The sequence below is a fragment of the Spermophilus citellus genome (genome assembly GCF_964194105.1).
Source record: "Spermophilus citellus genome assembly, chromosome: 17".
NCBI lineage: Eukaryota > Metazoa > Chordata > Mammalia > Rodentia > Sciuridae > Spermophilus > Spermophilus citellus.
The window spans coordinates 36,949,122-36,976,718 of record NC_138199.1 but is presented as its reverse complement, the minus strand read 5'-3'; the positions used below and the strand labels follow the sequence as shown (position 1 = coordinate 36,976,718).

Sequence of the window (27,597 nt, the reverse complement as noted above, 5' to 3'; positions counted from 1 at the left end):
ATAAACCTGACCTGCATAGTCCTTGTGCTGAAAATATCTTTATTTTAGAAATGATTGCAATATAACAATAGATATTTCAATAGTCTGATGTAGCCTGAGTACTCCTTACATTTGAGTCAGATTACACAATTGTAAAGTTCTGCTCATATAATTTGGCTTCCTATGCTATTGTTGAATGCACAGATTAGCAAAAGCCTTTGACCCAACTCGTTACAGCAATCCTCAACATGAATTAACAAAATAGCATTTTGATTCATGCATAGACTTGGTGCAAAGAGGAAATCAAGTTCTGAACTGTAAAGCTTGAGACCTATAACCATACGAGATGCTAGCCCAGGTGCCACTCTTGAGACCCAGTCAAAGTAATTGTTCTAGAAGACACCCTACCACCCCGACAAAATAGGCCAGTGAGGTGCATTAGGTTGGGGTACATTAGGACACTGGAGGTGTAGTTGAGGGTGTGGTTAGGAGAGTCACTCAGGGCACATCATGGGAAGCCTGGAGAACTGGCTTGGTTTGAAGGCTATGGGGACTTACAGGAGGTGTGCTAGCAGAGGATGTCATAAAAGCAGTTCTCTGTTTGAGGATAAACTGCTTGCATGACAGAACAAAAGCTGGATTGAGTTAGGAAGACTGGAGACAGGGGATCAATCCTAAGTCTGCTGTAATTGTACAGGGAGGAGAGGTGGACCCAGAAAAAAGCAGTGCCACTGCAAGCCAGGCTCAGCCCCAAGAGACATTTCTGTGGCTCCAGGCCATACTGATGTGCCTTGGTTTCTTTACATATAATATTATAAAGGAACAGCTGCCATCTGTCAAGGAGGAAAGCTCTGCTTTTTCTGGCTCCCTATGTTTATTTATAATAATTTTCAGAAGGTTGCCCTCTTTTCATAAAGGAGGTAGAGGTGTTTAATGGCTCTTGAGGCAAAGCAGAGCTTATGAAATTTCTCAGACTGGGAACATTCTGAACTAATCCCGAACACGATATTTCTCTCCAGTCCTGAAAACTGCTGAATACTGTCTAAAATAATATGATTGCCCCCAACACCAGTGGCATGGCTAAATAGAACTTCTGTTGCTCCATGGTCCTTAATTGCTGTAGGCAGTGCAAGCTTATAGCGTCCTGTGTCCTCTACTCTCTTGCACAGAATTGCTACATCTTTGGGCCTATAGCCACATTGGAAGAGGCTGTGACATCTTTCTGCCACATAATTTGCTATTTGTTCTATTGTTAGGTTAGTCTTGGTTTCAAACACCCCAGGCAGAGCCTGGGCAAACATTGCTTCCTCATAGGATGCTTCTTGGAACAATGCCAATGTGTCCAGAGACATGCTGGAGGGAGGGTTGGCTTTGATCATCTTCATTTCTTCTTTCATGACATTTGCTATTTCCAGAGCACAGTGGATCCCGTCGGTGATTGTTTTTCGAGGAAACTGAGCAGAAGGAGGGGGAAGGCCATTGTCATCTGCATGATGGACTTGGAAAGGGTCCAGAAAAATCCAGAGGATCCCATGGTGAGGGTCTTCACTTCCAACCCCCTTCACCTCAGGGTGGGTGATTCTTCTAGCCTTCAAGTACCAATCACCGTATTTACTGCAGAAATTCTCAGTCTCGTCCATCACTATGTGTTTAATCTTGGGGAACTCCCCTTGCATGAAGGTTTTTTGGGTCACAGCATGGAAGGTGGTTTTTTGACTGTAAGGATGAAAAAGAGAAGAGGGTTTCAGACACATAAACCAAGGGAACACTAGCATTCATTACTCTGTGGATTGAAATCAGGCTAATTCTCTGCAGGCAGATTCATCAATTCAATAGTGTTATGAGTAGTGCAAAACTGCTTAACTTACAAGCTACCTGGTAGATAGAACGCGGAATTTTACACACTCCTCTTTGGGGTCATTTAGTTAAATATGCAGGTAAAATTTTCATTATTATAAAATAAGTAGATTTTATTGTTTCTATTAGAGGTCCATTTCTACTGCTTGACCATCTTTTTTAATATTTATTTATCTTTTTATAATATTTATTTTTTAGTTTTAGGTGGATACAATATCTCTATTTTATTTTTATGTGGTACTGAGGATCGAACCCGGTGCCTCAGAGGTGTACCACTTGAACCACAACCCCAGCTCCACTTGACCATCTTTTGAAGATGAGATCCATTCAGCTAAAGGAAATCCCCACAGTAATTTGTACCTGTTACTACCATTTCTTTGCTTTCTGTCTTTTTTAGGGCTGGAGCATAGCCTTCCGAGGCATATCATAATTTTTATAAACAGAAAAGTAACACACTAATCAAATTCCTCTAAAGCAAATTCTATTTCTTCACTTACTCATAGAACAAAACTGGAAACTTCTTTAGGTTTCGGAGGCTTTTTCTCTCAGATCAATGTCTCTTTATGTTGTAGCATATGTATGTATGTGTATAATTATATAATTATAAATATGTTTGTGTGTGTATATATATAATCTTATATACATATAACTTCCCCCTTAACAAATTTGGTTATTTCTTACCTTCTCTAATTTTAATGTAAGTAACAGTACACACTCCTACAGATTCCCTAATTTTGCTTAGTGCAGTCCCTGAGCCTTTTTTTCTCTATGCCTTGATCCATAACTGTTCTTCTCTTCTGGTTTGGATTGTTGTGAGCGCCTGAAGAAGTGATTCTTAGCTATCTCTGTATCCCATCACCCTCATCCTCCTAATTTGTTGAATTAGCCATTTAAAATTTTTTGTTATTGTAGATTGACACATAACCTTTATTGTATTTGTTTTTATGTGGTGCTGAGGATTGAACCCAGTGTCTCACACATGTTAGGTGAGCACTCTACCACTGGGCCACAACCCTAGCCCTGAATTAGCCTTTTGATAGGGATCTTTAATATATATATATATATATATATATATATATATATATATATATATATATATATATATATTTTTTTTAGTTGTACACGAACACACAGTATCTTTGTTTATTTGTATGAGGTTTTGAGGACCAAACCTAGTGCCTCACACATTCGAGGCAAGCATTTTACCACTGAGCTACAGCCCCAGCCCTTGACAGGGATCTTTTTAAAACTAAGCCATAAAGCTTAATAATGAATACAGTCCTGGAGTTGTGGCTCAGTGGTAGAGTACTTGCCTGACATGTGTAAGGCCCTGTGTTTGATCTTTAGTGCCATATATAAATAAATAAATAAGATAAAAAGATCCATTGACAACTAAAAAAATAATAATGAATACAATCCTTAGCAGAGTTCACAGGATCCTTCATAATCTTGCATCTGCCTCCCTTCCCACACCAACACCTACCATATACCCCCTGCCCCACACTGCTCCCGTCAGACCTATCACTCTGGATCTCTGTGTCTCCATGCCTTTGAACTTGCTGTGCTCTTTGTTTGGAAAACACTCCAATTTTATTTCTTCTACTGATTTATTAAGAGTGTGCTCCCTCCAAACAACAACAACAAAAAAGTGTGCCCAAGAGTCTCTTTCACCAGAGTATTTGCTAATATTCCTACCACCTGTTAAAATAACCATATCTTTCTTATACTAATTACACAACACTTATGTTGTTTCTTTTTAACAACAAAGTCTTTGATATACTTTCCCCTCTAACACTGCTCCTTACAAGCAGGCTGAAAAACTCATACATTTAATATATAAATGGTACTCAAAAGATTTCTTTTTTTTTCAAAAGCATTTCTTGAATATAGTAAACCAAATAAAAAATCAAAATGAATTTGCCCTCATTGACTGAATTGTATAATAACCAATATATATTATTGAATTGAAAACTAGAGGTTTAAATTAGAATTAATTTTTCATGTTTTCTAAAATTATTGATCTAGAGCAACATGTTATTTAAAAAGTCAAATTATATTTAAATTTTGAGTTCCTACTAAGCACAGTGAGTAATCTTATGACTTTAAAATATTATCAAGCAAAAGTTATATTTTTTTAAAAAATAGCCAGATGTGGGGGGCTGGGGATGTGGCTCAAGTGGTAGCGCGCTCGTCTGGCATGCGTGCGGCCCGGGTTCGATCCTCAGCACCACATACAAACAAAGATGTTGTGTCCGCTGAGAACTAAAAAATAAATATTAAAAATTCTAAAAAAAAAAATAGCCAGATGTGGTAGAGCACACCTGTAATCCTAGGGCTCAGGAGACTGAGGCAGGAGGATCAAGAGTTCAAAGACAGTCTCAGCAACCTATCGAGGCACTAAGCAACTCAGTGAGACCATATATATATATATATATATATATATATATATATATATATATATATATATATGGCCTGGGGATGTAACTCAGTGGTTAATCCCCAATTCAATCCCCTGGGTTCAATCCCCAGTATCAAAAAAAACCCAGATATATTAATTTCTACTTGTCATAGATTTAAAGCCACAAGTGTGGCTTTAATCCACGATCTATGGCTTTATAAATTCAAGTTATACATATTTGGCTTATTTATAATATGTTTAAACTTGAACATTACAAATTACCCATTTACAACTCAACTACCTGATCATTTGGATATATGTAACTGGGTTGGGCTCAAACTTCTGCAGGAAAGAGGCATCACAAAATCTTCAACTGAAAACACATTTTTAAAATTTAGTTGGTAAAATTCTTACATCACAAAATCCCTTAGGGTGACACTCTCACAAACATAGAGGATCTCTTTAGGTTTGCAGTGGAACAAGTTCTTCACTTCCTCCATGATCTTCATGGCTAGGGCTGTCTTCCTGGTTCCTGGAAGGCAGTGGATGAACAATTCCCGAGTTTCCTGAAGGTTCTTGGAAAGCAACTTGCTCTGCTCCTCTACAAGCAGGCTGAAAAACTCACAGCCCAGCTGGTCACTCAGAAGAGACCTGGAGCACAGTGAGATGACCACAAAGGCCTGCAGCAAGTTCTCCATTTCATCCACATTGGAGAGCCTGTAGGATTGGAGGTAGTGTACAAGGACTTCACCAGGTCTACACTGTCTGCTGGCCAGGTGGATCACCCTTGGAATGATGCACATTTTCCCTGTGTAGCCACTAACACTTTGCAGTTTCTGCTTTAACCGACGAGCAGTGTTTCGAGCATATTCATACCCTTCAATCCAATTTGGCTCTATTAACACTGTGTAGAGTACCAGGGGGCTGTTAATTGCTATCAGGAGAGCATCGCACAGGACGTTCTGCTCTTTGCTTAAGCCAACATCATCAGCCCAGCTTCTAGAAAATATCACAATCCCCTGAGAACAAGGGCACATCTGTGTTTTCATTAATTCCTCCAGTTCTTTATGATCTGAGAACAGCTTCTTACAGAGGGATTCTGGTTTAAATTGTATCGTTTCTTCTTGTGTCACTGAAAATTTGAGGAACAGGAGTGAGTTACCAACATTTACAAAAGCATAACTAAGTATTCCCACAACATAGTAGGAAAGGATGACTTTGGCTATCGGTTTCCTAGTTTCAAAGAGAACATCCCCTTTTCACAGTCCAAGGCTGCAGTCAGTCCAAGGACTCTTCACAGTCTAAGGCAGCTCTAGCACAAGGGAAAGCTCTTAGGGAGGGATCTTTTCAGAACAGCCTCCTAGCTCTTTCCTTCAACCCTGGATGGTCTACAACTGCTGGGAAGGAGCTCCTTCCTGCCCAGGACCTTGTACATGCGAGGCAAGCACTCTGCCAACTGAGCTATATCCCCAGTCCCCCTGTTAAGGACTTTTAATGAACCTGATGCTTTTGGAAAACTAAGAGCTTTCTTTCAGAATAGTGATTCTTAACCAGAGGCAACTCTGCCCCTGCCTAGGAGATATTTGACAATGTCTAGAGAATGTTTGATTGTTACAACTAAAAGGACGCTACTGGCATCTAGTGGGTAGAGGCCAGGAATGCTGTTAAACATCTCATAATGCACAAGGCACCCTCTTTCCCCCCAATAAAGAATTATGTGATCCAAATGTCAACAGTGCTGAGGTTGAGAAGGAGTTCCGGTGATCCCATATATACATATATGCATGTGTATGAATATATATATATATATATATTTCAGGACCATTATGTCTGTTTAATCTTATACTTGGCTTTCTCTAAGAAGAAGGACTTGGACCAATTGCTACTGATTTCTCCCAGCTGTTTTTCCCCCCAGTGCTGAAGATTGAACCCAGGGTATTGCACATGCTAGGCAAGCACACTACCACTGAGCTTACCCTTAGTGCCCATCTTAACTTTACAAAACAAATAGTCTACTCAGCTGAAATCAAGAGGGAATACCTGGAAACAAACGTTGTTGCAGAACTCCCTTAAATTCCATGACTTTCATGGGATATGCTGGGCTTCTTAGGGCAGATGAAGTTGATGAAATCCGGTGAGCACTGCAGTCAGTAGCCAAACTGGGAGGAGCTAAACAATCACATGGAAAGTTGTTTTAGACAAAAATAAAGATCAGAAGTAAAAGAACTTTTTTACTGCTCTTCCTATTGGACACATGTGATATGTATGGTGCCTAAGCTGCTGTCACTCTAACTATGTCTCAACCAGCCTGCATGTCAAGAATGAAGTCTGGGGACAGCTGCAGGGGTCATGCACAATCTAACTCACTGTGTGCCCATCTTAGACAAGTCATTTCACTTCTCTCATGCCAGAGGGAGGTGATGATCCCTAAGTGTCCCTCCAACTCTAATGATCGGATTCCAGGTCATCTCTAAGAAGAAAGAGTATCTATTAGGGGGTCAGTGAAGGTTAAGTACAAGTTGATTTTATTCTTACAGTTGTTGTTTAAGTCTCTAATTTGGTGCCTGCGTGGGTGGGGAGGAAGGTGAATCAAACAAATTTAAATTCTGAACCAGAAAAAGGATAATCAAATAAAATTCTATAATCACTAGAATCTTGATCTGATGATCTAAGCTTCTTTTATCAAATTTGGAACGTACTAACAATGAAGCCCAGGTAATAAGCTCAGTTCAGTCTATAAGTCCTTTGTGGATTGATTAGGAATCACCAAGGCTGTAAGGGAACAAAACTCTAAGGGAAGTAATAACACTAGGGGTTCTCCTCCCCAACTGCCAGCCCCTGTCCTAGGAACTTCTTATCATTTTCCCCTATTTGGTGGTGCCACAAATCCAGTGGTTTAAAGTATTAGCTCCCAGGGGTATTGAAACAGTTCATATTTGTCAAAATATGTTTCCCTTGAAAGTCTTAGTGCAAAGTAATTCTTTTTTAAAAGGATTAATGGGACTAACCTATATTTTTTGTGGTTGTAGATGGACAGCATGTCTTTATTTTGTTTGTTTCATTTTTATGTGCTAAGCATCGAACCCAGTCCCTCACATATGGTAGGCAAGCACTCTGCCACTGAGCTACAGCCCAGCCCTTCAAAATCATTCTTAAAGAGTGTTTCTCCAAAGATCATCTGTAGGCTGAGACTTTCCACTTAGAGTAGGAAAATCAGCCTGCAAAACTTTTTAAAGAAGCCTTAAAAGTGCATAAAAGGAAACTTTTACTAATTCATGATGGATGGCATACTAAAACTTTCTCCAAACGGAGTGAAATCCAAGTATTTCTTAACCTCAAAGAGTTCAGATCCTGAGTCTTTGGAACTAAATATGTTAGAAAAAGGACACCATCATGACAGAACCTCTGTAAGCAAAAAGCACATTTCTATTTTAATTGGTCTATTTTAAAAGGCAGAGAAGGAAGCTCCTCCCCCCCTCCCTAGACAGTGACTCCCTTCCCTCTTTACCTGACTGAATATCCAGCATCATGACCACCCATTGCTCAGCTGTCAGCCTTGTGACAGAATTGTCCCTCATGATCCAGGAATCTGGGGCCTCTGCAAATACTATACAACAGAAAGGCTCTACTTGAACCACACAGACATAACCAAACAGGACATCTTTGTGGTATACATTCAAGATTTTGGTAGTAAACTTCACCTTGGGCTTCTCACAACAGAAATGGAATGTAGGCAATTTTTCTATGCAGTTTTCTATTTCTTTTTTTAGTAACTCAGGGTTCACTTTTTCTCTCCTACATCCAAACACTTCTTTGCTCTTATCATCGACCCCGAAAATTAGGTATCCCCCTTGAGTGTTGGCAAATGCGGAGACGTAATGAGGCAGCATCTCTTTAACCCGAGGTACAACCTTTTTGGTGGTGAACCTTTTAAACTCGACATGTGTTGACTCCGTAAAGTTGAGTTTCTCCTTATATATGAGTTTATCCCTTTCAAAAAATTCCAAGGCAGACATCTTCATGTCTTCCTCTTCCTGAATGTATCTGTTGAGAGCTTTCTGAGGATGCAGCTTCAGCTTTGGTCTAGCTCTTGGAACTCTAGATGATTTCTCTCTGAGAAGCTCCAGGGCACTGCTGGCACTCAAGTTAATGGCAGAAGTCACGTCTTTCTGATATAAATTGGAGCGCAAGCTGCAAATCCTCAGTGGGAGGCTGCAAACATTCGGCCTCCATGATTTCACAAAAATCAGGAGATTGTGCCCGTACTGCATGTAATCAAGGTATTTCTGTGAACCTGAAGAAAGGAGCTTTTGGAATGAAGTTTCCAAATCCTGTCCCAGTCCATGACATTGGTAACTGTAGGTTTCATCATCAATCTCTGCTTTGATCACACCCCCTCCAGAATTTAACAGTGCACAAATAGCCTGGATGATATTTGAATTCTCAATTCTTTTCAAACTGCTATTGGTCATCCTTTTCCTGTTCTCTTCTCCAAAAGTCACTTTACCCACTTTTACGATGAGCTCAGCATAGTGCATTTCTACATCAGTTTTAAGATTTTCCATCTCAGAAGCCTCTCTTCACTCTGAACCACAAGAGAAAGGCGTTCCTATACGTAATCAGGACAGAAATGTGGTTTCTATGTTTTTTTGTGTTTTTTTTTTTTTTTTTTAGATTTGGAGTCTTTAATTTAGCATCATGCTGTAATCAACAAACAAGAACAAACACAACACTAGCACATGGAACAGAGGAAACGCACCCGAAACTCCAACAATTCCAGAAGCTATTCCAATCATCCCGATGATGAGTCCTACGGCCCAGCACCACAGTGGCACGTAAGACAGACTGGTATCACAATAATAATAACAACATGCAATGTTCATAACTACACGTCAAGAGCGGCACAGCTGGCGAAGCTATACCACAATGGCACGTCCAGACCGGCGGAGCCCAGCACTACAGGCGCAGGGACACAGCTGGGCAGCGACAGGCCTGCGCAGGTCTCCTGGACGTGGCCCCGTTGGCCGGGGCCGGCTTGGGATTCGTCTGTGTGTCTGTCCACGAGGCAGACAGAGCCGACTGGTGGGTCTACACATGGCTAAGTGAAGCATGAGGTATCGTGAACAGGGACCTTTTTGGAATAGAGCAGTAATCTCATCAAGTCAAAATTGATCACATTAAAAAAAAAACTACAAAAAAGGGCATCTGTAATACAATTTTCTATGAGAAAATTAAAACGAGCACATGGCAGTATATGCCATCGTAAAACAAAAACTGATCCTCCCATAGCAGCAAAACAACGTGAAAGAGATACAGAGAAGCTGTGAACAGTTTCCGACTGCGGGAAGTCACTGGTAGCAGCGCAATAGGAAGTGGAGCCACGGCCTGTCCCTCCTGTGGGCACTGCCCGTCCCCTCAGGAGCCTCCCGCCACACTCCTCCCTCACGTGCTCTCTCCAGCCTCCGCCTCAGCCTCCACACTCTTGCCACCTCCCCTCAACACGTCCTCAATGCAAAGGTACAGGGCCAGGATGGGCAGGGATGAGAAGGTCCTGGACCCCTCTCCTCTCAAGCACCCTGGCGTCCCTGTGCCTCGGGTGCCTCTAGAGCAGACCACTTTGGGCAACGCCCCACAGGCCGAGTCCAGGTCTGGGCGGTCTCTCTGGAGATCTTCCCTCACCGACCAAAGGCCCCATCTTGTCACCTGCAGCTCCAAGGCAGAAAGGGTTGAGTGTTGAAATCAAGGGAGACTGCGTCACTTTATAAATCATACTGGCCTTACGAGCATCCTCTGCAATAAATATTCTTTTTAGCCTTAACTATAAATTATATATTTTAGTGTTTAAAAACCTTCCGCTGTGAAATACCTAAAAGTAACCCTTACACTACTTGTTCTCTAGGTGAACCTTTGAGGTCCCTACTTTCAAACACCAGTTGGCACCAAAGGATTCCCGCGAACTTCAACCTCTCTATAGGACAGGAAGGGGCCTACATCCTGGCACTGTGACACGGACCTTTTTCTTCTTGACTGGTACAAAACCTTCAGGAACACCCTCTGGCTGACACCACGGTGTCACACCTTTGCGGTCCTGTGCACACAGGAACGTGAATATTCCCCGCCATTCCAATGGGAAGCCGCCCGGCACGTGACAGCGAAGTTGCCTCTGACTGCTGGACCAAAGTGCTTTGACACGGAACGGTTTAGAATATCAAGAAAGAAAACACAAAAACCCAAAATGATAAGAAGAAAGTAGCTGTGGATTGAACCTGATGTGAACAGGCGTCAGGACCGACGGGTGAGAACCCAGCATCTCACGAGCAGGTAACTACAAAAATAGGAAGATTATAAAAATAGAATCTATCCTGTCGCTCTTTGCTTCCCTCCACAGCAGCACATGGTGGTGGACAGCTGGCCTTTCCGGAGCTCCCTGGCTGGCACCTGCAGACTGGTGCCCAGGTAGGGGTCCCCAGGCATAAGAGCCCGGCCCCACACCATGCTGACCCATCGGCAAGCTGCAGAGGTCACACGCCTACCTACCTAGGAGATAAACACACAAGGAGTGACTACGTGACGAGCAAGCGGGCACAGAGCTAGGGCCGTGCGAAGCCGTGCCTCTCGGGGGAGCGGGGACACACTTCCTACCTAACCCTCTTCTACTTTAAAATGGTTTTTCAAATTTTTCTTTTCTTTTTTTAAGAAGTTTTTATGCTTTTTTCTTTTCTGAACACATACAAAGAATCCAACCTAGCCCTCGGGGACCCTCGTGCGTGTTAATGCTATCCTTACAGAGACACGAGCGCATTCACATACAGCTACTTGATTACGGAGTAAAATCCTCTATTTTGTAGCACAACGCCCCTCCCCCCACTCAAGGTCATGCAAATTCTATCTTTTCTTTCTTTTTTAAAGACAGTTTTCAGGATTTTTTTTCCCCCTTTTCTTTTGCTTAAGTCAGAGACGGAAGGGAGAAAGAGGAAAGGAGGAGACTTTCCCTTCTGTTAGCAAAATGTCCCCGAAAAGAAGGACTTTGCCTGGAGCACTGCGGGCGGCTCCTCCCAGGCTGCGGGGCTGCGGCCGGCCGCTGCTGGGTGCTCGGTGGTGCCGCCGGCCGGGCGCCTCAGACGTCCACGTCCCGCACATCGGTGGGCGTGCAGGCCAGGTCGGCCCCCGCCGCCTCCTCCACCTCCTCCTCGGAGGCCTTGGGGTCCAGGTTCTGCTGGGCCTGGCGCAGGCTGGACTCCAGCAGGGCTTCGATCTGCTCCTGGCAGGCGCGGAGGCAGTCCGGGTCACACTTGATAACTCTGGAGAGGAAGTGGGTCAGGCGGTAGCAGGACAGGAAGGTGTTGGGGCTGCCCAGGTGGAGGCCCTGCACTGCGGCCACCACGCTCCCAGCGGCCACCATGGAGGGTGGGTTAGAAATGAACTTCACGTCTGTGGCACAGAGGGCGACAAAGGTCTGTGCATGCTTGCGGATGATCTGTTTGTTCTCCTCGGCCTCTGGCATTTTGGAGAGGAAGTGTTCGATGAAATCGTGGGGGGTCATGGCAGCCAGGTTCCACTTGAGCTTGTTCACCAGGAGCAGCTCCATTTGCAGCAGCTCGTCGGATCGGATGGAGTTGTCAGTGTAGATGCACAACTTCTCGGCCGTCAGGGGGATGGTCTCCTTCATCTTGGAGGCCACGAACATGCAGGTGGCCCCCAGCAGCTGCAGGCGGCTCTTCTTCAGGGGCTCCAGCGACAGGAAGCGGTCCAGGTAGTTCATGGCCAGAGGGAAGACCTCCTCCTCGCACTTCTGCTCCTCGCAGACCTCCAGCATCCAGGTGGCCACGATCTTCCGCATGGACGGCAGGATCTCCTTCTGCACACACTTGAAGTAGGACACGGAGGGAGCGCAGGTCTCCTCCGCCTTGAGCATGGCCCTCAGCACTCAGTCGTTGAGGAGGTTGGTGTCGGGGTACGCGCGGCGGATGGACTCCACTTCGCAGCACAGGAGCTGGTGAGCCATGGCGGGGGCTCTGCCTGGGCCGCTCGGGAAGGGCTGCGCCTCTGGGTTCGGTCCGCGCTCGCTCCTGCTGCCCCACGCTCCCTCGCGCTCTTCTGCCCCTAGCTGAGCGCGCTGACTCTGCTGCTCACTGCTACTGCGCCGACAGCCCTCTCTGGTTTCTATGTTAATGAGAATTCCAGAGATGCATATTTTCTTCAGAGATATAAATTTTTGGAGATACATTTCAACATTAGAAATAATTTTTGCCATTACTGTTTTCTAACAACTTTACCAAATATCTTTAGCCTTTCTAACAAAAATAAGAATATATAATAAGGAATGCTTAATATTTTTCCATAATAGAAAAATTATATTGCTGACATTTTCAGCCATTTCTCACTTAAAATCAGGAAACACCAACACTGAGCCCAGATACAAAGGGCACAAGTTAGCACAGGAGCCCAAATATGTTATTAGAAAATATGTGGAAATAGAAATTAAAATCAGATGCTCCTAATTATAACACAAAGGGAAAATAAAGGCAAGTAGTAGAGAACTAAGGGACTGTCGTTTTGGTAAGCATAAATGCTGTAAAAGATCTTGTTATAAAAACAAACATAACATTTGGTATTGTTATGGGTTATTTTATATATTTTTAAAACCTTATTTTACTCCTGAAAGAGTGTCATTCAATATCAATGCAAACTTTTAGGCTTTTTACACATTCTTCGAAATTGTAAAAGTGTGTTTCTTCATAGACAGTGTGATGTAGGAGGGATTTTCCTTTCCTTCTAATAGTTCTGCCCTGGGCTATGGAAATCTCCAAGACTTTGAAAAGAACATGAGTCTTTGGGGCCTGGATATTAAATTGTGGTCAGCCCTTCTTTTGTTTCCTAGTCCAGAGAAACAGTCACTTGAATTGAAATTAGAGCTCTGAAGCCAATATTTCAGAAAGGACCCCTTCTGAATAATAATTACACAACAAAATATTTACTAACTCAGGCCACAAGTCTTCTTCTAGGAGAAGAGTACCTATCTCTTCTGTGTGATGTTTGCAAAACAACATTGTGGATGTTGTTTGTAGTTAGAGGGGAAAATCAGGCATCCAGCAGGATGTGTACCCTCCCCTGATATTAGGTTCTTCCTTGTTACCTTCTCACCTCCTTCATGCAAAACCAGAATCAACCTGAGGAACTTCTATTCAGTCTATGAACCTCTCTTATAAGCACCTGTAAATGTGGAATTTTATGGTTTCTTAGGGAAATTTCTCATATCACTCTATTTATATCATAGAATCACAGCAGTGTTGGAAGGGACTTTCAAGATCTTCCAATTCGACCATCCAACTGATTCTTAAATTCCTTCTGTAATATTCCCAACTCCCAACAAATTGCAATTCAACAACTATTTGAATACCTCCAAGGACTAGAAATGCATTATGTTTAAAAGTAGTCCATTCTATTTTCTGACAGCTCTGTTAGAAATAGCTTCCTTATTTTCAGCTGCAATTTGTCTCTCATAACTTTCACTGCTGGGACCCATAGCATGAGTCTCACTGATTTTGAACTAGCAGACCCTATAGTTGTTTTACAACTCCCAGTCTCATTGATGTTACTTGGAAGCTGATAACAACCATGATATGTCAGCTTTCTGAGATTCTAGGTCTATTTGAATATCTTTCCACATTTCCCAGAATTTCTCATTCATTTCCCTTTACAAGTTTCTCCTTAGTTACTATTATACTAAATCCTTCATGCTCTCAGACATAAACTTCACCTAAAATAAGATAAATGAGATTTTAAAAACTAGTTTTTTACCTGATGCTCCTCTGTTTCCTCTTGATGCTTCAGTTACACATCTGGCTTCAGTCTGAATGTTTGCCTTCTGCCACGGTCTCTGTGGCCCTGTGATATCAGCCTGGGAGAAGCAGGAACTCTGCCAGACTCCCCCAGTCATCATAACATTGACCCACTGAGGAAGACTGATAAGGACTCCAGAAGAGCCTATGTCAGGGCAGATCAGCAGGCCACAGGCTGACCTCAAAGAGTGAATCAGGTCCTTGTTGTGGGGGAAATTCAGGGGTTTTCAAGTGAGTAGTCAAAGTTAAATGTACAACCTCTAAGTGAATGAGCATCAGTTCCACACACCAGGCAAGCATCTTTCACCCTGGTTGATTTTGTTGCCAAGTTCTATATTTATTTTAAATTAGGCTGCTCTGTACATTTTCATTGTGTGCAATATTAACTTATTTCATTACCTTCCAAATTTCTTGGTTCTATTCTACTTACTTCTCTTTCTCTTTGATAAGACCCGGCCTAGTAAAATGCACACAGATGGGGAGCTGGTTTCCCCTGGCCTGAAGGATTATAGATAGTTTTTCATTTAATTTCACTTTTTTTCCCTTTCTTTTCTTCAACTGTACTGTAATGTTTTAAAATGGTTCACAATAAGCATGAATCATTTTTATAATTAAAAAAATAAAGAGTTGAGATTCAGGTATCTCATTTGGGGATGTTGATTGAACTGGTTCAATTTTCTTGTAATAGGCTAAATAATGGTTTCCCCTTATTGTCGTTGCTATGAATTGGTAAATGTTACCTTATAAAGAAACATGGTCTTGGCAGATGTGATTAAGGATCTTGAGATGGGGAAATGGAGATTATCCTGGATTACCTGGTGGATCCTAAATATTGTCATAAGTGTCCTCATAAGAGAGAGATGGAGAGTTGATATATGCAAGACAGGAACAGGCAATGTGATAATAGAGACAAAGAGTGGATTGATGCAGCCACCAGCAAAGGAATGCTGGCAGTCAACAGAAGCTGGAGGAGAGTAGGAATGGATTCTCCTATAGAGTTTTTAGAGAGAGCAGGGCCCCAAAGACACCTTGATTTCAGCCAACTTAAACTGATTTTAAAAGATCTGTGAATTTTTTTTTTCTCTAAGCCATTAAGTTTGTGGTAATTTGTTTTGGCATCCAGGAAACTAAACACTTCTCTCTCCATATCAAACCAGCCAAACAGTTCTATTTTTCTGCTTCAATTTGTTTACAATGAAGTCACATTCTTACATAGGTCTCTGGACATGCTTATTTTATTTTATCTGATCTTTTTTGTTAACTTGAGGTTAGCACCCCTACAAAGTTCTACTTTGTTGGCACTAGTCTTTACCCCATGTTTGGATGAGTGGAGTTTTCAGAACAGGAGACAGAATGGATATTATGGCATATGATTAGCTAAGAAGCATGGTAAGTTTTTAAAGCCTGCTCTCAGCTTCAATTTTAACAACTTTTTTTTTCAACTTTAACAACTTTTCTGAATTCAGTCTCACTTCAGTCCTACTACCTATCTTCATTCTCAGTCTCACTCCTGCACTGAAATCTTCTGCAGTTATTTACTTTTAGAAGGGTAAAAATGATTACCACTTACTAGAAATGTTCTTCCTCGATGCAAGGGACCTTGCTGGGAGCTGTACACACTACATGGAAGTGCTGGGCTTCAAAACCAAATCTAATTCAAATGATCCTACTCCTGTTTCAGCATTTCAAGTGTGGGCTTCTGGGTTGCTTGACAGCCTTCAGAATCAGAAGTTTCCCTAAGTACCTTCTCTTTTCCTTCCCAGTCAACCAGAGGAACATCATTCCGTCTGGAAAACAGTGAACTGGGTTGTTGCTCCCTCCTTACTCTCCTGTAGTGCAATGTAGAGGGTCAAATCAGCCAAAGGGGGTATAATGTGGACAATGAGAAAAAGGCTTTCTTTTCCTTCTTCAAAGCTCCATAGTTAAGTCTTCTGGAAATGAATGTCAGGCTAGGAGCCATTCACATACTGACTTTGATATCTCTTTTTTTAAAAAATATTTATTTTTTTAGTTGTAGTTGGACACGATACCTTTATTTTCTTTATTTATTTTTATGTGGTGCTGAGGATTGAACCCAGGACCTCACATGTGCTAGGCAAGCGCTCTACTACTGAGCCACAACCCCAGCCCAATACTTGCTTTGATATCTCTAAAGCAAATGTTCCTGATATAAAGCAACTTGAAATCAACAGCTTGGATAGTGCTTTTTTCCCTTGGTCTTGAGAAAATTATCTGGCCATGCTACATTATCAAAGTGACTAAAACCAGAACACCCAATTTGTTTAATATGTGTCTATTCACTAATTATTTCGGTTTATCAGCAAAGATTGTTATGCACAGCCTGTATATTCATCAAAAAGAAACTGTCAAATACCTGCTGAAGAGGAAGAGTTGGTTCCTACCTACCAGGTGCCTCCATCTCACCCTCAATTCTTTCAGAGAGATGACTGTGGAGAAAACAGTGACCAAGAACAACAGTCTTGGCTCCATAATGCCACCACCTGACTCTGTTAGAAAACTTTTATTCAATCAGCTGTTTTGAGATACACAGGGTATTCAAACCCTAGTCCTGCTACATTCTAGCTACATTCTAGCTACGTTAAGCTAATCTAAGCCTTAGGACCTTTCCATGTAAATTGGAGATAATAATAGTGCTTCTGCACAGAGTACTTGTGAGAATTAAGTCACACAATACATAAAAAGAGTCTGGCATGGTGCCAGACATATAATGTCAGTTTTTCATTCGAGCATCAATTATTGAGTGATTACTATGTTCCAAACATGATGCTGTGCTCTGGGGATACATGCCAAAATAAAAACTGCCATTTAGTGACTGCCTTATTTGGACCAAATATGCAACTTTCATTCTTTCATATGATCCTCATAACAATTTATAAGACATATTATTTCTATTATCTTATAAATGACAAAATAGTTCAGCAAGATAAATAAAGCTCAAGATTACTTATCTAGTAAGTAACAGAACTGGGATTTGAACACTGGTCTATCTAAATCCAAAGCCCATCTACTATCATTCTGCCACATACTGATAGCTGAAAAATAAGACACATGTCCTATTCACAACCTAAAAGAGGGAAAACATGTATTAAACAACTCATAATAGTAACTCAATAACATCATCTGAGGATTCTGTGTACTAGGCATTGTGCTTATTCATCTTATGGCATCTTTGTGGGGAAGATGCTGTTATCACCCTCTTATTCTCATTACAGACAGGAAAACTGAAGAACCGAGTTTAAGTTGCATGTGCATGACCAACGCAGTCTAGAGCCACTCTAGAGCTAGCAATATATGAGCAGTGTACACTGGATATTCTGAGAAGTGACAATAACTATGACAATAAATATACTTGTGAGAATCAGAAAAGATTTCCCAAATGACATGTGTGCACTGGAACCTGTAAGGAAGGAAGCACTAGGTTGAGAAAAAAGATAAGATTTAGAAAGTACAAGAGAGGTTCTGGATGGTTCTGGTACAGAAGCCATTTTGTTTTCCTCCATGGCCCATCACTGTCTGACACTCATTGCAATCTTCATTCGCCTTTCCTTTGTCACCACTCCTTTTCAACTGCTAGTCTCATTTAGGCTCTTCTTAGCTTTCACCTTGAGACGCCTTCCCCTGCTTTCACTCTTTAGTCCCCTCTAAACTAAACACAGTTGCAGATTGAGTTTCCTTAAGTACAACCCTGATCACCCAACTCCTTGGCCTCTGAAATCTTTAATTCTCCAACTTTCTCCAGAATAACTTTTTCCAGAAAAATCTTTAATTCTCCTACTTTTTCCAGAATAATAATAATAATAATAATAATGATGATGATGATGATGATGTGCGCCACCACGCCTGGCTTAACTCATAGAATTTTGAGAAGCACCTATCAACTACATAGCCAACTAGCTAATACCCTTAGCAAAGCCTTAGCCCATTTTTCTCCTACCACTTTTCTTTAACACTAACATTGGTTCTTAAATTTTGGTGTGAATCAGAATCACCCCTGAAGCCTTTATTAAAAATACACATGATTGGACTGAACCCTAGAACTGATTGGACAGATGGACATCATTACCCCTAAGTACATGTATGAAGACATGAATCGTGTGACTCTACTTTGTGTACCACCAGAGCTATAAAAAATTGTGCTCTATATGTGTAATAAGAATTGTAATGCATTCTGCTGTCACATATAACTAATTAAATTAAAAAAAATATTTTTAAAAAAAGAATGGTTGGATACTCTTTGTTGGGTGCCAGGCAGACTGTTTTTTGTTGTTATTGTTATTGTTGTTGTTGTTGTTTACTTTTTACTTTGGAGGATATCTGTATTGCTGACAGGTGTTTCTAACTCATAGAATTTTCTAACTCATAGAATTTTATTGATTGATTGATTGATTGGGTACCGGGTAGAGATACATAGGTAGAGATACATAGGGTGTTCAAATCCTAGTCCTGATTGAACTCAGGGGGATTTTGCCACTGAGCCGCATCCTCAGCCTTTTTTATTTTTGATACAGGATTTCAGTAAGTTGTTTAGGGCTTGGCTAAATTGATCAGGCTGGCTTTGAACTTGGAATCCTCCTGCCTCAGCCTCTTGGGTTGCTGGGATTACAGGTGTGCGTCACCACGCCCGGCTTAACTCATAGTATTTTGAGAAGCACCTATCAACTTTATCAAAATTTGTTAAACTCGCTTTCTCAGCTAATTCGGGGTTTAAATCTTTCTTTCTCCCAGAACCTCCTAATCCTCAAATATCAGCCATCCTTCAAGACCCAGAAGAAATGCCACCCCTCCCAGGCAGGTCTTTCCCGCTTGCCTTCCCACGACTCCTGCATTTAGCTGCACTTTTCTTTTGACTTCTTTCTTTCTTTCTTTCTTTTTTTCCTTTGGAAGTGTCCAAAAGCCCGGACACCCAACGAGTTCTCCCTGGACAGGGAAGGACACCCTCATCTGTTGCACCCACCGCAATCCCTAGTCTCAGGTGGGAACCTGAGAAGAGCACAATAATTACTGGGGTGTGGGATCAAAGTCTAAATCAGTAGTTTTTCCTGCAAGCCTAGGGCACACATACTCCACCACCTCGCATGAGGCTCTTCCCCGTTGTTAAACGTCAAGACACAGGCAAAATTATTCGGCCTAACAGTGGCCTCGAGATCCGAGGACAGGGAATTGTATCGGGGTAAAAATTGCAGGGAGTCTAGAGGCGACGCAGAGAGGGGACCGAACAGATGCCTCCACCACCTTGTCAGTCCTATCGCTGGTGTTTGCCTCGGTCTCCAATTGGCTGCTCTTCAGGCCAGCCCCGCCTTACGCTCACCCACGTGACGTATGAACGCCCCGGGATTGGTTGTCTCACCAGGGGCCGCGCTGGGCTGTGGGATGCGGACCCAGGAGCTAGGTAGAGGGAAGAGGACGCGGGAAGCAGCCATGGCTGAGGTCGGAGAGTCTGGGGCTTGGCTGCCATCGTTCTCCCAGGCGAGGACGTGCCTGCTGAGAGTCTGGATCGTAGGAGGTTTAGGCGTTCGGAAAGCGGGTTGTGGATACCTGCCTGGGCTTTTGATTTGAGCCCTGGCTTCGGCCTTACTCCTGTTTCCCCCCCCAAGGACTGCTTCAGTCGTTCTTGGAGTTGGCGGGGTTTGGACCTTAACTTTATTTGAGAATCTACTGCGTGTAAGCACGGTTGTCCTGCAGAGGGATCTCTTCAGAGCGTGTGAGCTAGAGGGTGGGGGAATGAGGGCTTGGAGATGCTGAGGTGTGGTCCTTACCCACGTGACACATTGGAGGTAAGTCCGCTTTATTAATTATGCTAAGCTTTTATAATCCAGAAGTTTAGGCTTTGGTAGGGTCGGTCGCCCATTGACCGAATTAAACGCTCTTGTACTGAACTCCTTCTAAGTACCCTTTACGGAAACTAGTCCTTATTCTTTAGGAACTCCTAACAGGACTGGTGGGAGAGAGGGGAGAAAACGTGAGTGGATGAGGTGGCAGGTGATGCGTGCTGTGGTGGAAGAAAATGCTGTGAGAGTCAGAGAAAGGTTTGACTGGGGGAAATAGAAAAGGTGACATTTGAGTAATCCTAAAATCAAACTTAGGGATTCTCCCCATTGAATGGAATAATGGAAGGCACTCCAGTGTAGCAGAGTGTACGTACAGACCAGAGAAATTAGGAAGATTTACCTGTTGGTTATGGCTGGAGCAAAGCTTGAATTCCATGTTAGGAGTCTTTCTGGATCTTAAAACACAATGTAAGATAGGTTCCACAAGATAGTATTCACATGCTTCTGTAATTCAGAGGAAGGCCAGATACTTCCTTTTGGATGATGGCTTTATGCAAAGAGTCATTTTGGAGGGTCACAAACTGGAGAGGTGGGATTGCTGTATGGGAAGGATTTCTACTAAGGGAAATAAGAACTTCCTGCATGGAAGGCACAAGGTCAAATAGCGGATTTAAGAAGAGTATGGGTTGGGTAGACTGTAAAGTACATGTTAGGGTTATGGTATTAAAGATACATCTAGGTCTGTTTTGTTTTGGTTTGGGTGCTGGGGATTGAACTCAGGGCTTCATGCGTGGGTCAGTATTGAAACATGGAGAATGCTAAGCATAGCAGTTTGGGTTTTATTTCTTGGACCATGGGGAATAATCGAATGCTTGAGAGTAATGAAATAATCACACCCCCATATTTTAAGGTTAGCGAGGGTGTATGTTGGATGGGAGAAAAGCTGGAGGCAGTCTGGTCTAGTAGAAGGAACAAAAATCAGGCAGTCATGGGCTGGGGTTGTAGCTCATTGGTAGAGTGCTTGCCTCCCACAGGTGAAGCACTGGGTTTGATCCCAGCATCACATAAAAATCAATTAATCAATCAATCAATCAATCAATAAAGTTATTGTGTCCATCTACAACTAAAAATATATATGATTCAGAGCTCGGGATTCCTCATAGATTTCATGATTTTAGGCAGATTTATTTAAATTAAGCTCTCAGTTCCCCCTCCCCACCATTTCTGACATATTTGTTACACTTGTAAGGGATGAAGAGCTAGCCCATGTTTAACAGGAACCTAGTTAGTTTCTGTCTCCTTATAGGGCTTAGTTGTTGAAAGACAAACATAGATCAAAAGCTGTCAATTTTTAATTATGGAATATCAGTCTATTGACATTTTACAGATAGGAAGTAAGTATATGATCACTCCAGAATTGTAATTCACATATTGACAATATGATGTCAATTGTGTGGAGAAAGTGACTTTGTGATACTGGTATTTTTCTATGTAAGCAGTAGTATACAACCAGAATATATGACTTGGAATAAACTAAGTGTAGTCAGCTTTCTCATTCAGAAATTCATTATTCACGTTGTAGATTACTCAGGATTTGCCTTGCTTTATCTTGCCAATGGCCTCCCACATTAGTGAAGGATAGGAACCTGGATGCTATTAGTAGAAAAATAAATCTGATAGTCAGGCCCAGTTTCTCTCTGATGTTAATTTGCTGTAGACTTTTGGCAAATCATAGCCTGAGTCTTGGATTCTTAAATTAGAAGATTCTTGTATAAAAATTTTGTGACTGTATTTTTGTTTGTTTTAGAGAGAGGGTCTTGGCTGACCTCTAATTCCTGACCTCAAGTGATTGGAATTCCTGCCTTAGCCTCTCAGGTAGCTGGGACCACAGGCATGTGTCGCCATGTCCAAAAGCATTGTGATTTTTATCTTTCCTGGTAGAATTATAAATTGAATTTTATATTAAATGAACTGGACTTTATAATTTTCTTTTTGGTACTGGGGATTGAACTCAGGGGTACTTGACCACTGAGCCACATCCCTATCTCTATTTTGTATTTTATTTAGAGACAGGGTCTCACTGAGTTGCTTAGTGCCTCGCAGTTGCTGAGGCTGGCTTTGACCTTGTGATCCTCCTGCCTCAGCCTTCTGAGCTACTGGGATTACAGGGGTGGGCCGCAGTGCCCGGCTTGGACTTTATAATTTAGTAAGAAAGTCTTTTCTAAAGCTTCTGCTTTAGAACTATAAATTCTATATTTTTTTTTTTTTTTTTTTTTTTTTTTTTTTTTGGTGCCGGGGATTGAACTCATGGGCTGAACCACATCCCCATCCTTCCTTTTTTTGTAATTTATTCAAAGACAGGGTCTCAATGAGTTGCTTAGGGCCTCGATAAATTGCTGAGACTGGTTTTGAACTCAGTGATCTTCTATCTCAGCCTCCCAAGCTGCTGGAATTACAGGCATGTGTCACCACACCCGGCTTATAAATTCTTAACAAACATCCCTGAGATTTTATCATGCATGGAGTCAGGGCTCTTTTAAACAAAACAAAACAAAAAAAAAAGTGTTTCTGAATGGTAAATGCTTCTCTACTTTCCTCTGCTTCAAAATAAAAAAGTTCCCCCTCAAAACAAAACTTGGTCAAGTTTGCATTTTTGTACAGCAGAGTTACTGAAAGCATAGTAAAGATAAAATATTGGAATCCCATGATTGAAAAATATCTAAAAAGAAACTTGTTTTTCATAGGTAAGCCTAAGTTTTCTTGGATGTGTAGAGGGCATTCAGCTGCTTTTAGGTAATACAAGGTGAAATGTAGTGATACAATGATGAGCGAAGTATAGACTGACCTGGTATTGTTGCCATTGCTTTAATGTTGGCTTTGACCAGGGTATGATCCCTTAATCTTCTCTCTGAGCTGATTCTGGTTATGGTTTTAGAACACACATGTTCTAGCTTGTTTGGATATTGGTGTTATTATGTATAAGTTTGTTTTTGATAAATGTTTGAATTATTGATACTTTCATATTTCTCTTCTTAGGTTGAGGTGGAAAATCTGGCTTTGAAATCTTCGTGAAGGACTGCATCATTTCAATCCTGAATCTGAATCAGTTCCCTTATTGACTGTATGAAAAATGTTTTCATTAACTGTGTTATTTGGTAAAACCTTTGAGGGCTTATAAATTAAAAAAAATATGTACTCTTTTGTGGTATGTAATAATTTTAACATTTTAAAATTCATAGGATTGCTGGGTGCTGTGGTATATGCCTGTAATCCCAGCAGCTTGGGAGGCAGGAGGATTGTGGGTTCAAAGCCAGCCTCAGAAAAGTGAGGCACTAAGCAACTCAATGAGACCCTGTCTCTAAATAAAATGCGAAATAGGCAAGGGATGTGGCTCAGTGGTTGAGTGCCCGAGTTCAATCCCAGTACCACCAAAAAAGAAAAAAAATCCATAGGATTTTTCTTAGCTACTCCATTTAGAAATTTAGCAGTATCATCTTTATGCTATCAGAGAATGTACTTTGAGTTGCTAAAATGAGGAAAGGATAGAAAAACACATATCTCAGCAAAGGCGCTTAAATTATTTTTATCCATCCTATTCTATTAATGATTTCTTTAAAAACCCATGTTTTCACCAACCTGCTAATCCAGTGGCATAAATTTTCCCATATAGGCTTCAGTGTTTCTATAGCATTTCTGAAACAAGGTATTTCACACAAAGTTGATTCTTGATGTAGGAACAGAGAAATTTTGTTCTAATTATTGGATTACTAAAAAAATTTTTTAAATGCAAAATTTTAATAATTAATACGAAAATATTTAAGAAGCCAAACATAGCCTGAATGAAAATTTATTTTAAAAACATGTTGAGTAGTCTTTTAAGTTTCCACATAATCATGACAGCATGGAATAGTTTTTTGCCAGAAACATTTATTCTTAAGATTTTTACTTGACTGTTTCATAGAAACTTTAGTAATAACCAGAATAATTCATATGAGTTGAACAAACTATTATCAGCAAGCAGAAGGAGCTTATTGAAAAATGTTTTTATTACTCACAGTTGGATAACTATGTTATATTATCTTTTCATGGCTTGCTAGCTTTGCTTTCACATTGAAATTTTCATACTCTATGTAAACTTTTTTTTTTTTCCTATTTTTCTTCGACCACTTTCCCAAGAAAGAGATTATGGCTCATAAAAGAATCTTCAAAGCTGATATAGTATAGCAGATTAACAAATGGTTCACAGTATGTGGAGGGAGTTGTTTTGCTCTATAAAGAGCACGTGTGAACTGATAAAAAACTGCCTCACAGGGAGATAAATGCCTTTTCCAAAGAAGTCCTGCTTCCTCACCCCCCAACTATGAGGCCTAACCTGGGGTTTTCTTGAGTGCTTCTGTACCTCTTATTCTTTGAGAAGAAGAAAAGCTTCTGTACTAATTTTTGTCCATCTCTATATTGAGCCTCATATGCCCTATAATCTTGATTCTCCTAATTTTAACCAGCTTGGTCAACTGTAGAAGGGGTCTAAAGAGCAGGCTAAAAGGATAGGATCAAGTAGATATGTTTTTTAAAGAAAACCATATGTTGTTTAAGTTAATATAGTTAATGAATTGGGGCAGAGAAGTATCAGTGCTATATACCATGCTGAAAAACAACCCTGTGGCCTTACAGTGTAACACTTAAGTTATGAGACAAGATGCTAATTCCTTTTAGTTCTCAGGAGAGTACAGTTTAATTAGATGTTGTACTTCTGTTGGATAACCTGTGATGGAACAAGCTTGGTGACTCCTCACATAATTAAACACACAGTGGGGGGATTCCAACATGGCGGCGGGCGCGGAGAGATCAAGTCTCTGACCTCTTCAGCTGTGCAGGCATAGGGAGTCGTAAACAACCTAAATCTGTTTGCTCAGGATCACTAGGCAATGCTGAGCTGACGTGGATCTGGGGCAAACAGTCTGGGCCTCTCAGAACACACACTGAGCCCGGATCGGCCGAATTCAAGCTCCGGTTCGCCTGCTCCCCGCAGACAAACAGCTGTGACTCAGCACTAATCCATCTGGCTGAAACAACTGGTCGGCCCTTCTGTTCCTACGGAGGTAAATGCCTACCGAGCCTTCATAGGTAGTGGCCACAGGTTTGAAACGGGGCTTGGGAGAGACAGTAAGGACCCACCCGTTGCATTGGTCACCCGGCAAAGGGAAACGAACTGTCGCCATTTGCAAGAGATACCACCATGGCAGAGAACTGACGTCATCAGACTGCGGTAGAGGAGATAACTTCATTGAAACCTGCGGCTACAGGTGTGTAATTCCCTAGCCTTCCCCCTCCACACATCGGGGAAACCTTAAGGGCCCCTCCCAGCTCTCCCGTAAGGGCCCCTCCCAGCTCTCCCATGAGCACGATAGCCAGACCCAGGGAATCAGAGGTGGCGCGGGACCCGCGGCGCGGAACTACCGCTCCCACCAGTGCTGAAAGCTGAGGTCTCTTGCACCAGCTACCAGGGGCGTGGCTACCGGAGGGCAAGTGAAATTCGCTGAGGATTCTCAGCCCCAAGCTCTACCAACTTAGGGTCTGAGGGAATGGCAAACTGGGAGAGTGTGCCCAGTCGTTCATTAAAACAGGGCTCCCGGGAGCAGCAGACCTGGCGTGTAGCCAGTATTGTGGTGAGCGGCACCTGTGAGAGGGGCCTGGCTAGAGGAAAAGTGGAAATTGACTAGACACAAGAGGAGGCCTAAGGCACTCAGGATTGGAGACTCGCCCAGTCTGGGAGGAACTGCTGCACAGTGATTGGTTCCCGCGTATTGACAGGAGAAACTTGGCCTGGTGGGCACAGCGCCACCTACTGGAAGAGAAGTTAATCAAACTCTAAGACTGCATTTATTAGTTTTTGTGGGGTTTTTTCTCTTTTTTTTTCTTTTCTCTTTTTTGATTTGGGTTTTTCTTTCATTTTCATTTTTCTTTCTTGTTGTTTTTTTAAATTTTTTTACAATTTTTTTTAAATTTTTTTTCTTCTAATTTTAAATTTAATTTTCTTTTATTATTTTTTTAATTTTTTTTCTTTTTTTATTTCCTTTTTTTTCTTCTTTTGTCTTTTCAATTATCTTATCCCCCCTTCCTTGAATTCTACCTGCTTACTCTCATTCTCTTTAGTGACTTCTTCCCTTCCCTTCTAATACCTTTCCTCCCAAGCATCAAATAAATTTATAGGAGTAAACAGTAACTCAGCAATCAAACAGTACAAGAAGTAACATGAGCAGCTTCAAAAAGCAAGGAAGAAAAGGAGTACAAACAATGCAGGACAGCCTAAATATTCACGAGGACCTAGAGTCATCAGAAAAATGGTCATATAAAGAACTCAAGGAATACCTTAGACAGATGGAATGGAACCTTAAAGAGGATACAAGACAGCAAATTCAAGCAGCGAAAGAACACATTGAGAATTAATTACATAAACAGATAAAAGAAGAAGTTAAGCATCTTTATCAGGAGATAGAGATTATAAAAAACAATCAAACAATAATTCTAGAAATGAAGGAAACGATAAACCAAATTAAAAACTCAATTGAGAGTATCACTAACAGAGTGGAGCAAGTAGAAGCCAGAATGTCAGATAATGAAGACAAAATATATCATCTTGAAAAGAGTCTAGCCAACTCAGAAAGGCTGGTAAAAAATCACAAGAAAAACATCCAAGAGTTATGGGATAACATAAAAAAACCAAACTTACGAGTCATCGGGATAGAAAAAGGTACAGAGACTCAAACCAAGGGAATGAGTAACCTGCTGAATGAAATAATTATAGAAAACTTTCCAGAAATAAAAAAGGAAACAAATATACAAATTGAAGATGCATACAGGACACCGAGCACACAAAACCACAGTAGACCAATGCCAAGACACATTGTTATGAAGATATCCAATATACAGAACAAAGAGAAAATATTAAAAGCTACAAGAGAAAGGAGACAGATTACATTCAGGGTAAACCAATAAGTTTAACAACGGAATTTCATCACAGACACTGAAAGCAAGAAGGTTATGGAACAATGTATTTCAAACAGTGAAAGACCAAGAATTCTGTATCCAGCAAAATTAAGCTTCAGGTATGACAACAAAATAAAAATCTTTCATGATAAACAAAAATTAAAAGAATTTGCAGCCAGAAAACCAGCATTGCAAAGCATTTTGAGCAAAACACTACACGAGGAAGAAATGAAAAACAATAACCAAAACCATCAGTGGGAAGTGCCTCGGTAAAGACAGAGGGTGAGGGGAAAGATAATCATGGAGAAACAAACTAAATTTTTTAATAAAAGGATAAATAATCAAACATGGCTGGAAGTACAAACCATATATCAATAGTAACTCTGAATGTTAATGGCTTAAACTCTCCAATAAAGCGACATAGGCTGGTATCTTAGATTAAAAAAACAAATCCAACAATATGCTGCCTCCAGGAGACACATCTGATTGGAAAAGACATACACAGGCTGAAGGAGAAAGGATGGGAAAAAATATACCACGCACACGGTCCTCGTAAGCAAGCAGGGGTGGCCATCCTCATATCAAATAAAATTGACTTCAAGACTAAGTTAATCAAAAGGGATAAAGAAGGACATTATATACTGTTAAAAGGAACCATTCACCAACAAGACATAACAATTATCAATATTTATGCACCAAATAATGGTGCTGCGACATTCATAAAACAAATTCTCTTCAAGTTCAA

General features: G+C 41.3%; 2 protein-coding genes, 1 long non-coding RNA gene and 1 pseudogene across 6 annotated transcripts in view; 2 read left to right on the top strand and 2 right to left on the bottom strand.

Annotated features, from left to right (window-relative positions):
* Positions 1-8,799, bottom strand: part of LOC308636277 (protein SLFN14-like) — a gene marked incomplete at both ends in the record, with an annotated part of 238,084 nt that extends 229,285 nt beyond the window's left edge. Inside the window, 4 exons of one of the 2 annotated variants that reach the window (XM_081271688.1) lie at positions 870-1,695; positions 4,649-5,366; positions 6,275-6,403; positions 7,743-8,799. In XM_081271688.1, the coding sequence (XP_081127814.1) occupies positions 870-1,695; positions 4,649-5,366; positions 6,275-6,403; positions 7,743-8,799 (2,730 nt within the window). Of the gene's footprint in view, positions 1-869; positions 1,696-4,648; positions 5,367-6,274; positions 6,568-7,742 lie in introns of those variants that run through there. The other variant, XR_014019387.1, reaches the window with a different exon arrangement.
* Positions 1-27,597, top strand: part of LOC308636116 (protein SLFN14-like) — a gene marked incomplete at both ends in the record, with an annotated part of 462,924 nt that overhangs the window by 411,815 nt on the left and 23,512 nt on the right. The window lies entirely within an intron of this gene.
* Positions 10,533-12,239, bottom strand: LOC308636278 (G1/S-specific cyclin-D1-like; annotated as a pseudogene). The gene has a single exon. The product of its transcript is annotated as a G1/S-specific cyclin-D1-like (transcript).
* Positions 19,476-23,806, top strand: LOC308636479. 2 transcript variants are annotated; one of them, XR_014019421.1, is made up of 3 exons: positions 19,476-19,871; positions 21,673-21,756; positions 22,902-23,806. It is a non-coding gene; the product is annotated as an uncharacterized lncRNA (long non-coding RNA). The 2 variants fall into 2 exon arrangements; XR_014019422.1 differs by having other exon boundaries at positions 21,673-21,802.